This window comes from Lissotriton helveticus, chromosome 5_1, assembly GCF_964261635.1.
Source record: "Lissotriton helveticus chromosome 5_1, aLisHel1.1, whole genome shotgun sequence".
Classification (NCBI taxonomy): domain Eukaryota; kingdom Metazoa; phylum Chordata; class Amphibia; order Caudata; family Salamandridae; genus Lissotriton; species Lissotriton helveticus.
This window is the reverse complement of record NC_136065.1, coordinates 1,312,245,560-1,312,263,199: the sequence shown is the minus strand read 5'-3', so window position 1 is coordinate 1,312,263,199 and position 17,640 is coordinate 1,312,245,560. Positions and strand designations below refer to the sequence as shown.

At 45.1% G+C, this 17,640-nt stretch overlaps 1 protein-coding gene across 1 annotated transcript in view; it reads right to left on the bottom strand.

The window, feature by feature from the left end:
- Positions 1-17,640, bottom strand: part of TSPAN2 (tetraspanin 2) — a 516,484-nt gene that overhangs the window by 1,106 nt on the left and 497,738 nt on the right. The window contains exon 7 of the mRNA XM_078641236.1: positions 9,976-10,059. Coding sequence (XP_078497362.1) covers positions 9,976-10,059 — 84 coding nt within the window. The remainder of the gene's footprint in view (positions 1-9,975; positions 10,060-17,640) is intronic.

Below are 17,640 nucleotides of genomic sequence, written 5' to 3'. Positions count from 1 at the left end.
AGTTGCAAACAACTGGAGACACCACAGTCCGAGCCAACTTCAAGTAAGCCCTCAACAAATACCACCAGTGACTCAAAGACACACTAGCAATCCGCATCAAACCAAGTTCCAACCACACCAAGGACTCTTCAGCATTGTCAGATAATTCTCCTGCCCCACAGCCCACAAAAAGACGGCCCCTCCTTTCCAGGAACTCTGCGACACACTTGTGAACCATTTCCACAAGAAGATATCCACCATCTACAGGAACTTCGAACCAACCTCAACAACATTCTCACTCCAACAGAAACTACCCCTGACCAGCCACTCACCACGTGGAAAAAGCTCACCACCCAGTGCACCACAGCCATCATGAACTACATCCATTCAGGAGCACCTGCAGACCCACAGACCATTGAACCCTGCCTCTTCAACTTCGGAGGCAAGTATATCAACCACCAACTTACCACCATCCTCAGTGTATCCATTGCCACAGCCACTTTTACTGATGCATGGAAACGCGCAGAAGTCAAACCTCTCCTCATGAAACCCTCTGCCAACCCCAGTGAACTCCAGAACTACTGCCTGATCTCGCTACTCCCTTTCCCTGCCGAGAAACCTATCAAGCAGCAGCTCACCACCCACCTGGAGAGAAACAACCTGTTTGACACCTCCCAATCTGGTTTCCATGCCAACCACAGCACCAAGACTGCCCTGATTGCTGCCACAGACAAAATGCACACCCTTCTCGATAGAGGAGAATTGGTGGCCCTGATCCTCCTCGACCTCTCCGCAGAGTTTGACAATGTATTCCCACCACACACTGTAGGAAAGTGGGTTTCTGTTGCAGTAACCCCCCCTCTTTCTGCCAGACTATTGATGCCATTTTTCTTGGTGTGCCCTGGGTCCCTGCCAATCAGGATCCCAGGCCTTAATTCTTTCCCCAAAGCTAACCCAATTGGTATCTATGGATACAGGTCTGCCCCTGTTAAATGGTACCACAGGTACCCAGGGCACTGTGACCAGGGAAGACCTCTAAGTCTTATTGTACCACCCCTAGAGGCCCTGTACCTTTACACATACACACACACAATGCCTTTGCAGGCTCCGTGTTTCGGTGCAGAACAAAGTAATTCCTGTGTGCCATGCCTACAACCCACTACCCTGGCATAGATCAGTCACCCCTCTAGCTGGGTGCCTTATGCCAGTGGTGATGGTGAAGGTGCACGAGCCCTGTACCCCTACAGTGTCTAAGTCCATCTTTAGACATTGTGTGTGCAGTGCTGTTATTAAGAGTGTATGGTGCTGGGAGCTTGTTGTTACGAACTCCACAGCACCGTAATGGCTACACTGAAAACTAAGTAGTTTGGCATCAAACTTCTCAGCACATTAAACCCACACTGATGCCAGCGTGGGATTTAAAGAAAAATGCACACAGAGGGCATGCCCCCTGAAAACGAACCCACCACTAGTGTCCAGGCTGAGTGGCTGCTTGCAGCTTCCAGCACCAGACATGTATCTGGATCCCTGGGTCCAGAGCCTGCTGCTCTCTGGGGCCTGAAACAATGCACATCCTAGGCCGAGGTGCCAAGTCTCCTCCCCAGGATGGGCAGGGTTCATGAAGGGGAAGCTTCTAAGGCATGCCGCCTTTGTGAGCCTCCCCAGATAATATGCTGCTTTCAGTATAACTGGTCCCGCTGGTTCTAACCCCCACTTTGGGCTGGAGAGCCGGTGGGAAAAATAAGTGAGGGAAAGAGGTGTGCCAACCTCTGCCAACTCCACCCCTCATGTGGGGAAGGCGAGGTGAAGTACAACTCTGAGTCTCTGCCATCTTGAGGATGGGGGGACCCAACCAACCAGGGACAGGTTCACCCCAGGGAAGTGACCTACCCTTTACCTACCTGTCATGCCACTAAATCTAACATTTAAGGGGCACCTGAACCTTGCTTCCTCAGATCCAGCCTAACAACAACAAGGAAAGAAGAAGAAGGACAGAACAGCCGTGCAACCAGCTAACAAGAGGAAGACGCCCACTTACTTGGCCCCAGCCCTACCGGCCTGTCTCCCCTCAAACCTGCTTATACAAAATCCCAGTGTGTCCTGCAGCCAGCAACCTCAAAACCCCAGAGGACCTACCTGCCTTCACTTTCAAAGACTGCTTCTCCTGTGAACATCGCATTTGTTTAACTGCAACCTCTGGCAGCAACCAGGGACCGTGAATCCAGCCCACTCTGCACCAGCCAAGTCCGGCTCGAGCTCCAGTAGAAAAACACCACGAGGAGGGCACCCCAGCGATCTTGACCCGAGATTCAGCGACCCCTGACCTACCTTAAGCCTCCAGCCGACGCCTGAATACTAAATCCAGAACGCAGCCTAAATCCAGAAGGCCCCCACTAAACGCGACCAGGAGCTGGTAAGAACATACAACCCCAAAAGGAACCCATGCACCCGACACCCCACGGCCTTGGGTGCCCAAACTGATGGTGCCTAACCAACCCTTAACTTCCCAACTTACCTCTCCAAGTGGTGGTCGTACCCAGAAGTCCTTCGTCTCCCTGCCTGCAGTGCTTTTGCAAACCAGATGTTCTCCATAGAAAACAACAGGGCGCCCGACGTCGAAACAGCACTCTGTACCCGACCGCCCCAATGCTGCTGAGGGTGCACCTATTGTGCTACTTTGTTCCCCATTTACCCTGACCTTAACCCTAGGAGCTTCTGCTCCCACAACCCAGTGGCCTGTTTGCTAGCAGCCACCAACCGGAGCCCCCCATCCCCAGTTGGATAGCATTGGGCCTCAACACTCTGCAATCGGCCGCCCTAGCGATGCTGAGGGTGCAACAACAGTGCATCACTGACCCTGGGGGACCCCTGAGTCTAACTCCAGAACCTTAACTCCCACAGTCGCTTGCTTACCTGTGAACCGATAACCTGCTTTTCCTCCATAGGATAACATTGACAATTTTCTTCCAAAAAGTTTCTGTGTGGAGTTTTGAAATCTAAATTATTCTTTAAACACAAATAACCAAAACGTATTTACTTACCTGTTTAGAGGAAATGTGACAGTGCTGAATCCAGGTATCCAGCACTGAGTTAGAAAAGTAACGTAAAAAGTAACAGTCTTGTAATTTACTGAAAAAGCCTGTTCATTCCAATGTACTGTATGTGCTAAGTGTTGCAACCTGCTGCATCCCCTGTAAATCAAACAAAGTACAAGTTCTATTGCATTTTCACACTGTTCTATATTAAGCAACCTAATACTGAAAAATATTTTATTCTTACCTGTGCCAGGCTTGCTTGGTTCTAAAAATAAACATCAGTATATTTTTTATACAAAAACAATTGGCCTAGAGTTCAGTTCTTGGATGTGTGAATTCACTTGCTGACTGAGTGTGTACATCAGATGCTTAACACTGTCCTCTGATACTGCCTTACTGCTCGACCACTCTACCACAAATAGAGAGTAAGGTTTTATCTAACTTTAACCTCTGCTTACCTCTGGGGTCACTAGGACTCTATACACACTATATCTCATTTTGGCATAGTATATATAGAGCCAGTTTCCGAAGACACTCATCATGAGACTGCACCTCTTCGGGATCCAGGGACGAACTCAGAGAACCCGCCTACCTACCTTCACCTCAAAACTCAAAAGCACCATCTGCAGCATACCTCAAGGCTCATTCCTTAGTCTCATCCTCTTCAACACCTACATGACACCTCTAGCCAACATCATCAGAACCCACGACCTCAACATCATACCTATGCCGAAGACACCCAGCTCATCCGCTCGCTCTCAGCAGACCCCTCCACCATCGAGACCACCTTTTACAACTGCATGAAGAACGTCGCCGACTGGATGAAGACCAACTGTCTGACAAGACCAAAGTGCGGCTGTTTGGCAGCAGTGCCTTCCCCCTGTAACAGCACCTGGTGGCCCACCAAACTCAGACCCACTTCCATGACGACACACCACGCCTGATGCCTGCAATCTCAGCATCCTCCTGGACAGCAAACTCACCATGAAACAACAGATCAATGTAGTCTCCTCTGTCTTCTTCCCCTTTCTCCCACATGCTTCGAAGACTCTTCAAATCGATCCTCTTTGGCATGAGAAAACCGTCACTCAAGCCCTAGTCACCAGCAGGCTGGAATACAGCAATGAACTGTATGCAGGAACCACCACTGAACTCATGAGGACACTACAGAGAATTTAGAACTCAGCGGCCAGACTCATCCTCAACCTGCCCAAATTGACCCTAATCAATCCATACCTTAGCAACCTCTACAAGCTTCCTGTCCGGGAAAAGATCCCAATTCAATTTTATGACACAACCCTACAAAGCCCTTCAAAACCTAGGACCAGCATATATCAACATCGAATGTCCATCCCCTTCACCTCCGGACATCATTCTCCCTGGCGGAATTAAAGAAGAGACTCAAGACCTGGCTTTTCGACTGAAACCAGCAACCTAGCACCTGGATACCCTCATGGGTGATTAGAAGTGCTATACAAATCCTGTTTGATTGATCGATTTAGTTTGATTAATCACATTTGTGTTAAGATCCATCAAAGGTGAGAATATTATATAAGGGTCATAAAAATGCTGAGCCCACTACAGTGGCAGCTCCTCCATAGGCGTGTGGGGGCGTCTCCCCACTGCTTTCTCCAGTTAAAGAAGCAGAAACATAAAATGGTAAAACTACCATTTTATGTTTCTGCTTCTTGCACTGTGAGAAAGCAGAAGTACCAGGTGTTTTTGGGTGGTCCTGCTCGTGGGCAGGGGGGAAGGGACTTGCCCACTGTTGTGGGCCCTGACTGCTTTGGTCAGCCTGGGGCTGACCAAAGCAGTCATGCACACTCTCCTTTTTCTCTATGTAGGCTGCATGTAGCCTACAGAGAGAAAAGGGCCTACCATTAGGCGGCCCGCTGTGACACTGTGTACCTGCCCCGCACCAATCACAACGCCGCTATTGCAGCATTGTGAGTGGCAGAGGGGAGGGAGGCTGCCTGTGGGTGGCTGCTTCCTGTTGAGGAGAGCAGCAGAAAAAGCGTGAATCGGGACCCGGCCAGGAGTTGAGGCGGCCTGGAGAAGGTACGTGTTATTTTAATTTAATTAAACCCCTCCCGCCTCCCCTCGCACCTGCTCTACACATGAAATGTATGGATGTCATGCAGTGTAACCTTTATTCGGCACAAAAGAATAGTCTTCTGGCATCTTAGCTGGATCGGGACATGGCCTTGGATCCCTAAAGCACCCCATGGGGTTTCATCATGTTGGAATGTTCACAGTTTGAGGTAGATATTCCCGCCATGGACACCGGCAGCTCTGCCTGTCACAGCCTCTTTTGGAGTTTCGGCCCTGCTTGCTTACAGTGAACACCCACAAGCCTGTCCCGGCCTGTGCAGTTCAGACACTATATGAAGCTACGAGGCAATTGTTAAGTTAGAGTAATTTGTAGAGCACTCAGTCCATCACTGATGGGGCCTCGTAGCACTCAGGGTTGCAGTGCATACCCTTGTCTGGTTTACCTAGCCAGGATGCGGAATCTGTGCTCTTTTTATGGTGATTATGGGATTTACGACAGCTGTTTCTCAGCCATCAATCTACATGTGTTTAGGTGGTTTTTGTTGGGGTTACTACGGGGTTACTACATTGATTAGAGAGTGTCTGGGTTGCGTTGCCTTGCATTGCTCCGCATGTGGTATGTGAATCAAGCAATCCAAGGCTGAGGGCACTGTTGGGCTCATCATGACAGCCATACACCAGGAAATATTAACTCCGGCAAATGGTTCTAACTAGAGTAAATAAAGAAAAAACATAACAATAGCAAAATAACTTTCAATGAATGAATACCCCTAGATTACAAAATACTCCATATGAAAAAAATAACTGAGTTAACGTGATAAACTTGCTGGTCTGCCTATTTATTCACCTAGATTAAAAGGGCAGGCTTATTTTGGAATATGCTGACGTTTCTGATCACCAGGTGTATTCTTGTGGTTTAAATCCTCATCTTGGTTCACAAATAAGTAAGGGGATTAACATATATTTAGTCATTCCCTAAGGCCACACTGTCTAAAGCCATGATCCACGCTGTGCCTCTCAGTAGAACTGCTTTGTTTCTTCTGCTTTTGTGTGGTGTGCATCATAACAGTTTGATCAAATTCAACAATGTGTGTCTTTTGCTTTCTCGCCCAAATTTAACAATGAGCAAAAGTCTTGAGATTTGCTCCAAAAAATCGAGTACCAGTATTTTTGTCTTCTAAAAACTGAAACTTTTCATTAATCTTTGCTGCATTTTTTCTATCTTGTAGTCATACATGCACATAATGTGTTATTATTACCCATGTATTGTTGTAAGAATGTCTACCTTTTCTTTACTTATTTGATGTATTGGTGTGTCCTCATGATTACAAATGTGATTGAAAATGCACCATTTAACCACTCTTTTTACAAAATGTTCTCAGAGGGAGTACCCCCCCGAACCCTCCATAGGTTGTTCGGGCTCGCTCGCTACGCTTGCTCGCCGCAGTGTAGTACAACAATTCTTTTACGCCCCACTCCTTTCAAATGTTACCAGCCTCCACTGGCCCACTATCTGTTGCCGTATGGACAAAACAATTGCATGTATACCACAAAATACTTGACAGAGTTTTCACATAACTTGGATGTGCTGAAATGATCTGGGTTTCGCAATCTTGTTAGACAAAGTCAAACATATACTTTCTAAATCTACGTCCCAGTCCTGTAATTAGGCGCATTCCTGGTTAGACAAGGCTTGCAGAGAGGCTAATAATACAGTACGTAGGGCTTTAAAACAAAACCCTAGAGACTCGATTGTGATAAGGGAAAGTAGGAAGCTGTATAAGCTTGCCATTAAGAAAAGAAAGGTAACATTGAAGGAAGAAAAGTGGGATCTAGTGGTGAGCGCTTGCATGTCAAGATACCCTCAGGCCTTCTGGAAGGCTGTACAGTCTGTCTTATCTCCCACCCTACCAACAGACAAAGTTTCTGTTCATATCCCCCCTGAGACTTGAGTGACTCACTATGCTGGCCTTTATTCAGCTGACTTTGCTGCAGAGAATGCCCCATTACTGCTGAATTTAACTTGTCAAAACCTTCTTTTTAATGTAGGGAAGTACGGAAAGCAATTGATAACAGTAAAGGTAAAAAGGCACCAGGCCCAGATGGAATTCCCCTGGATATATTTAAGGAAGATCCTGCATTCTGGTCCCTGGTACTTACTGCTGTTTTTAACTCCTTTTGCAGTGAGGGTGTTCCATATCCCTGGCATCCCTCTGTGATAGTGCCTGTTTTTAAAAAGGGTGATGTGCATGATTCCAAATGCTATGGTCCAATATCTCTTTTGTCCTCTTCAGTTATTGGGAGAGTCATACTAGATCGTCTCCTGGACTGAATTAGTGCACACCATATTCTTGCTACAACCCAGTATGGGTTTAGGAAAGGTCTAGGCACGATCAAACAATGTCTTAATCTCTACCTCATTCTGGCCAAATATAAATATGTGAAGGGCACCTCTACTCACCTAGCATTCATGGATGTCTCACGCTCTAAGTTATGGGACATTTTAGTAAATATGGGTGTTGTCGCGAGTCTGGTTTCCTTTCTGAGGCTCCTCCACCACAATCTCTCTGCCTCAGTGAGGTAAGGTGAATGTTCAGAACAGTTCAGTATTAAACAAGGGGTACGTCAAGGATGTAGGCTCACCCCAATCTTATTTCTCCTTTGTACAAATGATTTGGAGAAAACATTAGTTACGGTTGGGGCGGATGTGCCGCAGGTGGAGAATAAGGCTGGGCCAGCGCTCCTTTATGCGGATGGCGCAGTCCTTATGGCAAGGACTGCGATTGGTGTAAAAAAACTCATTTCCAGCTATGTTCTTTTTATGAAGGATTTGGGTTTGGACACAAACTATAAGAAGACTTTTGTCCTGATTTTTGGCCCAAAAAATCTCTAAGTCCTGTTGCTTGAATGTAGAGGGTAAAAAACAGGAAAGGCTTAGCTCCTTCGAGTATTTAGGTCTGGACTTCGATGAAGATTGTATGTGGTATACCTGCATACAAAATTGAAGTACACGATTTACACATGCAGTTGGTGCCACTTAATCACTTGCAATGTCAATAGGTAAAAAGCCCATAGCCCTTATTTTAGAGATTTATAGGCTTAAATGTATTCCTATTTTAACATAAGGAATGGGGATCTGGGGATGTAGGGATGTACACGCTATGCAGCTGGAGGAGCACATATTTTGCCATAGAGTTTTAGGAGTGCCCCCTTCTTCGCCACATTTTCCCCTCCATTTGGAGTGGGTCTCAAGTATATCCAAGATACTATAAATGGGGCACCTTTAGCTACCTGGTGTTCCATCTGGACAAATGAAGAAGCTGATTTTAATAGGGCAATTATTAGAGACTGTCTAAACTGTACATGAGGCCTTTGTATCCCCTGGCTCCAATACATTAAAACCTGTTCTATGGAACTTGGTCATCCCTCTATGTTTGAGCACCCAGATCAAATTCTTAAAGGGGATCGACAGCGGGTTTTGGTGAGCTTCCGAAAACAGAAAGACCTGCCCATGGAATTGTCTGAAGTAGCCAAACCCACCGTCAGGGATTATTACCTCCCTACATTGCCCCATATCTAATATATGTAAATAATGTGTATGTATGTATGTGTAATCTATCTCACATGTCATTAAGAGGTACCACTGGCTGTAGTTCCCCAGTTTTTAATAAATCGCCTAAACACCTACATCCCTAACAGGCCATTATGATCCTCCAATGCATTTCATCTTACAGTACCTCGTACCAAAACTGTCTCTTGGGCGATAGGCACTTTGTTGACACAGTGGCAAAACTCTGGAACTCCCTCCTGCTGGAGATTAGATCTTGTCAATCTCTGTTAGTTTTTAGAAGGATGATAAAGACCTGGTTGTTTAATCAATAATTTGCTCATCACTTCTGCCGTTGTCCGCAGCGCCGAGACGCCCTTGGGCATTTGCGCGCTATATAAATTTCAAAAATAAATAAAAATAAATAAATTAATATGAAAGGAATCTGTTATCTAGATTCAGGCTGGGATCTTTTCGTTGGTTGAATTTATTATGGTCTGCCCCTGTGATGAACATTCAAGTCAAACCATTTGACATTTTGTATTTTTTTGTCAATTTTATCTTCCATTTACCAAGAAATGTTTAATACCACTCTTGCGCCGACACAACTTCTCTAAGTGTAAAGCGGCTTTGTACTTTTGCAGCAACTGAATGACCTTGATGTCTGTTTTGCTGTTGGCAGCATTTTGAAGTGCATTTTAGCAAAGAGAAGGAGTATGCTGTTTTAATTTTAAAGTATTTTATCAGTTTGTGCATGGAATGTATTGGTATTGCTGCTAAAATGTTTATCTGATTTACTGACTTGTTTTTAGACCTTATTTTATTACTCATGTTTTTTCTGATATTATTTGCTGCTATTGAGGGCTGCAGTTGTTTCTCTTTGTTGCACTATTAGATAAGTTTTGCTGCTATTTACGAACTCAAGCATTTTGCACCGTCACTTTGGTCCACATCTGATAAATCTGCTGCTACTTACGAACCCAAGTGTTTTTGCACTGCCACTTTAGTTTCAAGAAAAAGTACTGTATTTGTGAGCTGGTGTATTCTTGTTAAACGGAAAATGAGTTTGTATTTGCTGTGATTGATTTTATAAAATGTTTATATCTATGTGTATCTTTTAAGTCCTGTCTTTGGAAGGACGAATAAAGAAAGAATTGATTGATCTGACCAAACTCGAAGTGATTTTATGATCTGGTGAAAATCAATCAGCCGGCTAATGCTGCAGGATGCCTTTCCAAACAGACATTAGGGGTTGGGGAAAGAGATGGCTGTATAGGCTTTAGAGGTTTCTATTTTGGTGGTACTCTGTACATCACACTTTGAACGAATCTTGTATGCCAGCCTTACAGTGTAAGCACTTACCGTCACTCCGGCAACTGCGATACATACAACGCCTACTGTTTTCAATTTGGAGCTCATCCGCTTTTCAATTTCTTCCAAGCAGTTCTATCAAAAAGAAAAGGTCATGTTCATTTTAAACTATGTATCACAAAACATTGGTAACAATTTCTTCTTTGTAGAAGAAGTAATTAGAAGCACGACAAATAATTATTACAAAAGGCTTTAGTTTATGGGCATCTTGAAACCCCTCATGGAAATGCGCATTTAGCTATCCTATACTGTTGAATGAGAACGGGACTGGCCAAATGTGCCTCCATGTTCATTAACTAGTGTAACTTCTATATAGCATTAATTTCTTCCTTTCATTGCTGTGAATCAGACTTGCTTGGGATTTTTAATAAATTATTTATACTCCCCAGCTCTATCTCATGCCTCCCAGAAGGACCCTGCAAATGGATAAACAAATGCCCGTTTTCTTATCCCTGCGTTTTTCTGTTTCATATACTGTGAAAAGTATGAATATTTAAGATTGGTATAGCTATACTGTTGGACCTGCGATGGGCAAGCCCAGCACAAAGGGGGGTAGCTTGGCTCAAGTGTCAAGGTAGTGAAGGCTGTAGTGCTAAGCCGGCTCTGACCCAATAATAACCCCCTGCACAGTCACACTAAAAAGAAGGACACCACACCACTGCTGTAAAAAAATACGATTCATTTATGTAAAAGTTCTCTGCTTGTGAATAGGGATCAATTGGAAAGCACAGTTACATTTCACTTTTCACAAAACTCTGGGATTCAGGTTAAGAATAAATACAGGGAATAAATACAGTACATAGGAATTCAGGAATACTGGTATTGCATAAATATTGAGAATAGCTCTGTTCAATAAATAGATTAAATAGCAGGCTCAACTGTCACCATTACATGAATTAAATACCACTTGTACATAGCGCATTACTTTCTAGTTCATTTAGTCTTCAAAGCCACATTTCCATTTTAATAACGCTGCCACCAATTAGAGAAAGTCTATAAGTAAGGGGGTTACCCAATCATAGTCACTGGGACCTGGGTCGAATAGTTACAAAGAAGAGGGGGTCCCAGTATAGACGGACAACAATTATCACAATTTGCAAAATTAGATGAATTAATCAAAAACACACAAGTTAGATCCACAGAGTTTTATTCACTGGGGAATCAAATGTAATGAATACACAAACAACTCAATAGCTGTATTGAAGGTTATAAAGTGCCCCGGGAAGGAGGAGGGAAGTGATAAAAGTGAGGATAAGGTAGTGGCGGGATTGTGTGACAGTAAAATCAGACATTTGAGATTACATAAAGCTGTGATTCGTCTAACAGCAAATGCCAAAACGGCTAACGGTGACCAGAATTATTGGTAGACATATTCCACATGGTATACTAAATATACATAGTTCAGGCGTGGAATTGCCACAGGAAGAACAACAGTCGACGTTTCGACCCTCTTATCAATGCAGGGGAGATTGAGATCCTTGCTGTGGGGTCTTCATCAGGACCAAGGGGTGGGGCAGGTAACCTAATGTATAAAAGGAGAACAAACTAAAATTACAATTAGAGGGGTACAATTCCTGCCTCTTGATTTATCACAATGGTAGTTGGTATAGGGGAGCTGATGATTGAGAATCTAGTTGAGGTTGTTACTAGGAATAAGTATATCACGCAATGTCTGACACCTAGACTAATTAGTCGCTGTAAATATAGTAATGTGAGGCAGTAATTGTAACAAACATTCTTATATATCTAAGGTGTGGATCGCATTAATAAAGAAGGACAGTGTAATCAGACTTGTGACTGATTAAATGGAGGACTCGAGTATCGAGATACAAAATGGGGCGCGGTTCAACAGGTGAAACATGGCACAAAGCTAACATGACAAAGTTGGTGGCTAGTGAGACCAACAAGTCAGGACATTATACAGGCAAACGTACCACGCGATTTTGCAGTACTTCAATGGGTCAGAAATGGATTGTGGCGTCGTCAGGATATGGCGGTACCTAAGTAATAAAATGTGATTTACAAAGTGAGTAGCACTCCTCTTTTTATGTAGGTAGTTTTGAACTTTTTTAACTTCTTATTTTAACACATGCGTGCAGCAAAGGTGGCACGTTTGTCCACACACCGTGCCTCTAACTAAGCAACCTATCTAGAGTGGAAAGACCACTCAACCTTTGCGCACTGTTGCTCCTGGTTTACGTATCAAACCAGATTCATCATTCAATTTTACAAAAATTCATGAACAGTTTTCAAAATTTCTACTTGACATGTAACTCTCAACACAGTGGAATCAGTATTACTTTTTAATCTTCCAAATCATTGTTCGGTGTCAAGAAACTGTGATATAAACAATAAATGACATTTCGCAAAATTCTACATAATCTTTCTTAGTAGTATACAGTTGCAGTAGCCCGATGCAGAGGAGTTTTCAGTTAGCATTTCTTAATTAGTTGTTTTGGAAGGAGGTGGTTAGAGTCGAATAAGGAAATATTGACTGCTCTAATATGGCGGCTCGGCAGATTGCGGCAAGTCCGTCATCTCTGTTGCGAGTCATGATGGTAGGATGATGTTTGCGAGTCCGTTTTCACTGTTGCGCGATACCCCGGGAAGAAGTCGGGTGGCTGCGAAACACTGGGTGCTCCACTAGTAGACCATTTTAAATTGAACTCTCATCTCCCTGAAAGTCTACAATGGGTTGTCATCGAAAAAGCAACTTTAGGACCCCGAGGTGGGAATATCTCAGACATTCTCAACACCCGTGAACTGAAATGGATCTATTTCTTTGACTCAATTACCACTGGCCTAAATGAACATGACAGTTCCTTCTCTCAATTAGCCACCTTGCCATGATGTAGCAAATCCATTTTTCATCCTGGGTGGGTTGATCAATCACCGAGATACCATTAGGTCCAATGATAATGCCTGAACATCGCCCCATAAATATGATCAAGTACTTTATGATATTTATACCAAACTTGACTTTGCGCTGTGCTCTACCCTCATGTTTGAGAGGTACGCCATGCCAATTTATTATTGTTATGTCTGAGCCATGCATGTTTCAATATCAGTTCAAATCACCTAATGTGTCTCAATGTCAATGATTATGAACGGGCTGTCTCAACCTTCGGTCGTAATTTACTTGCCTGATTGACGCAATGTGCTTTACCCTCATGTCAGAGAGGTACGCCTTACCAATTTGGCCCTTCTAATTTACTGTACCTGGAATTCTGAATCACCCAATGTGGCCCATTGTTAATGATTTGAACGGGCTGTCTCAACCTTTTGTCGTAATTTACTTGTCTGATTGGCGCTATGTGCCTTACCCTCATGTTAGAGAGGTACGCCATGCCAAGTTGGCCCTTGTAATTTAATGTACTTGTAATTATGATGTTTATCCACATTTACCATGCGCTTTATATATTTTTAAATATTTCTAAACATTTTTGGCATAATATCCCACGATAATATCCTCGACTGAGTCTGTTTTCTAGCCTTATTGCTTGCTACTGAACCATGTGACCTGATCCCCATGGTTACATGAGTATCCAGGAAATCAAGCTCGCGTTACACTCTCGAACCGAGCACCGTGATCAGTTCCATCCCAGTGAGTATCACTCCGCCCCAGACAGCAATGATTCACCGGTAATTCTTGAACTGTAGGTCACTTCCCTTTTCCTATCTTGTTATCCGCAGATTTACTTCGGATTCAATCCCCATGACGCTCCTTACCCTAATAGCAACGAGCGAGCGTTTCGCTTAACGATCGGTAAGCCTCGTGTTTTTTGTCATAAATTCACCATTACCGTATCGTTTTTTCTGAGTTCTTTATGAAGTGTTATGATTATTACTTAGGTACCGCCATATCCTGACGACGCCACAATCCATTTCTGACCCATTGAAGTACTGCAAAATCGCGTGGTACGTTTGCCTGTATAATGTCCTGACTTGTTGGTCTCACTAGCCACCCACTTTGTCATGTTAGCTTTGTGCCATGTTTCACCTGTTGAACCGCGCCCCATTTTGTATCTCGATACTCGAGTCCTCCATTTAATCAGTCACAAGTCTGATTACACTGTCCTTCTTTATTAATGCGATCCACACCTTAGATATATAAGAATGTTTGCTATAATTACTGCCTCACATTACTATATTTACAGCGACTAATTAGTCTAGGTGTCAGACATTGCGTGATATACTTATTCCTAGTAACAACCTCAACTAGATTCTCAATCATCAGCTCCCCTATACCAACTACCATTGTGATAAATCAAGAGGCAGGAATTGTACCCCTCTAATTGTAATTTTAGTTCGTTCTCCTTTTATACATTAGGTTACCTGCCCCACCCCTTGGTCCTGATGAAGACCCCACAGCAAGGATCTCAATCTCCCCTGCATTGATAAGAGGGTCGAAACGTCGACTGTTGTTCTTCCTGTGGCAATTCCACGCCTGAACTATGTATATTTAGTGTACCATGTGGAATATGTCTACCAATAATTCTGGTCACCGTTAGCCGTTTTGGCATTTGCTGTTAGACGAATCACAGCTTTATGTAATCTCAAATGTCTGATTTTACTGTCACACAATCCCGCCACTACCTTATCCTCACTTTTATCACTTCCCTCCTCCTTCCCGGGGCACTTTATAACCTTCAATACAGCTATTGAGTTGTTTGTGTATTCATTACATTTGATCCCCCAGTGAATAAAACTCTGTGGATCTAACTTGTGTGTTTTTTGATTAATTCATCTAATTTTGCAAATTGTGATAATTGTTGTCCGTCTATACTGGGACCCCCTCTTCTTTGTAACCAATTAGAGAAAGTCATGCAGTTGACTCTGGTAAGTAACACACTTTTAGTAAATGGTTGTTTACAGTACTTGTGGAGTTCTGAGGACTGCCTGCGGTCACACGTTGAGCGGGGACTCCTTTTAGTTAACTCGGGAACTATGCGCGTATGACTGGAAAGACAAGAAAACCCAGTAAGTCCTTCATTCTGCCCTACGCGGCCACCGGGGAAGGATGTCCGCTGCCGGTGGGGGTTGACCCGAGCCTGTAGTGCCTCTGCGGGCTCCTAGGCGGCTCAGTTCGACGTCGCTGGACGGACGAACGGCCGCACACAGGGGTTCTTGCCTTCAGCGCTCACTTAACTCAATGTCGGGCACAGTTCCACTTTACCACGGCGCACCAACAGGGGAATCAGATTTCCTCACAACGGCTGGATCGATTAGCGATTCAGTCGAGCACAGTATTCTCCTACACCAGCATCGGGGAACTCACGGGCTCCCGGGACCTCCCTCCAACTTCCTCACACGGGGGCTGGTCCCGCCCACGGCAACAGTTTCCCAGGTCTCGGAAAGGGCAGGGACGCAGATCCCGCCCAGTAAAGGCCGGCCTCTCCCCGCCCCGGCGCACCACCTCACCTTCTCACTTTGGAAACCAACCAGGAAGCGCGCAACGCCGGTTGGGCTCGGAGACGTCCGAGTCCCCCGCGCTTGGCGCTACCCGTGAAGGGGGTACAGGATGAGGTCACGGTCACGGCGATCGGGCACACGCCTCGCGACCCGACTTCTTCCTCAGTCTGACGCCACCGGGGGGGGCGGGGAGGCACAGAAACTCGGCCACAGTCTTCTGGGGCACAGAGGTGCTAGCTGGGCAGGCGCTGTAGGCGCAAGGGTTCAAAATTACGCCTGACTGGAACGCCAGTCAGTATCCACAATATTAACCCTTGCCACACTACTGCCTGTACTCTCAGCCACCTCAAGGGTAAGCAGGGCAGTTGTCTTCTCTGGTGTCAAGTCAGGAATAGGGGTCACACCTCTTCAGCAGCTATCAGCATCTAGGTGTAGTAGTCTAATCAACTCCCCTTTCTCTTCAATAAAATGGCCGCCAGGGTCTGGGCTTTATATAGCCAGAGCCCTGAGGTACTGGCACCAGCCAGAAGGTTCTAGAACCTTCCCTGGCTGTGTCAATGGGTTGACACATTCTGAGGTGTCTTATGGTCACTCACAGCCACCGTACTGGGGCTCTGGAGCGGTCATTTTGTGTACCTGAAGAAATCTTAAGAATTCCTGTCAGGAAAGCGCGCCAACCAAAAAGGGCGCCAAAACCTCAGAAGGTCAGGGTTCAAGGAGGCTCCAATGGGAGTCACTCTCATGAGGAAAATATGTGTCCACCATTTTTAAGGTTAAACACACACAGGTTGCCAACCTCAGTTTTAATGGCCACAGGTTTCGCCAGGCGCCTTGTACATAGGTGCCAGAATCCTTGTGAGCAACTGGGTGTCAAGGAACACCTAGCCCCATGAAACAACACACAAAAAGGTCCTGGTAGACAAATGAAAAGTGACACATTTTGGGAGGTACCGGGGAACAAAAGAAATTATAGTGGTGAGGGGACTCTCAGAAGCAGACGGGTCCAACATATACAAACATATATTTTCTTTGACAGCCTTTCCCTACCACATCTCTTCTTTATACATTTCTTTTGCGGGTGAAAAAGTGGGTAACTGGGGCACCTTTCCAGGCTATTAACAGCATTTAAAGCTGTATAGTTGAGGTGCAATATAAGTGAGCTGAAAAGCATGACAAATGCATTTGCACTCGCTAGAAGAGGCGCCGTGGTTTCCCACTGCAAGTGCGTCTTTTCACTGCCACAGCCACCGGACTCAGTTTCAAAGACTCCAGCTGGGCTCCCCATTATGTGGGATGGTGGGGTTGTAGCTGTCGGTGCTAGATGTTGCGCTTGGGCTTCTGGCTGCGCCAGCGCTACTTCACTGCCACTGGACTCAGTTTCCCAGGCTCCATCTGGTTCATCATTATCTGGAAAGGCGAGACTGTTAGCCAGTGCTAAAAGAGGCACCTGGGCTTCGTGCTACACGGTATGCTTGGCCACTCCCCACGCACTGAGGAGTCCGAAGACCCAGAAAATGTCTCAACTAATAGATAGGAAGGAAGGAAGGGAGGCTAGCGAAGTCACTCTAATCTGTTGCACGCTGAGATCTTTATAGGGTCGGATTGCTGTGTTTAGGGACCGTGTTACCTGCCTAATTGTAGTCACTGAGAGTAAACTTTCAAAGCTGAAGGTAATTACGTTTATCCTCTTTTTATCTGTAAGCCCCGTGCCTCCAACGATGAAAATGATCGTAACAACATCCTTGTTACTGCCACCCACCTGCCTTTGACTCAACTTCCACATGCTTCTGAGTCTGTCTGTAGCTATGGAGGGAATATATTGTCGTGTGCCCCCAAACTTTCAACAACTGAGAAATCTTCAGTATTACATTTGTCACCTGAAGTATCTCCTTTCACCATTGTCCTTACACAAGGCTGTCCATTGGTTAAAAGAGAGAATGGTATCAGTAACTCACTGACTAGTAAGATAACTATGACGCGCAGGATCCCGTGGGTAGGGAATGTGCCGAAACTTGATTCTGATGACTGAATTGTGATCAGTTTTAGGAATTCCTTTGTTGTTCATAACCTGTTATTCAGGCACAATTTCCTAACCCAGGGCTATTGAGACAGCAACACAACAGACCCTCCGTACACCATCGACCATGACCCCCTGCTAGCTTGGGCCAGTGTGAGCATCGATGACACCGCCAAGACCATGCGCTCAATCCACTCTGGCTCTCCGCAGGACCCATTCCCGCACCA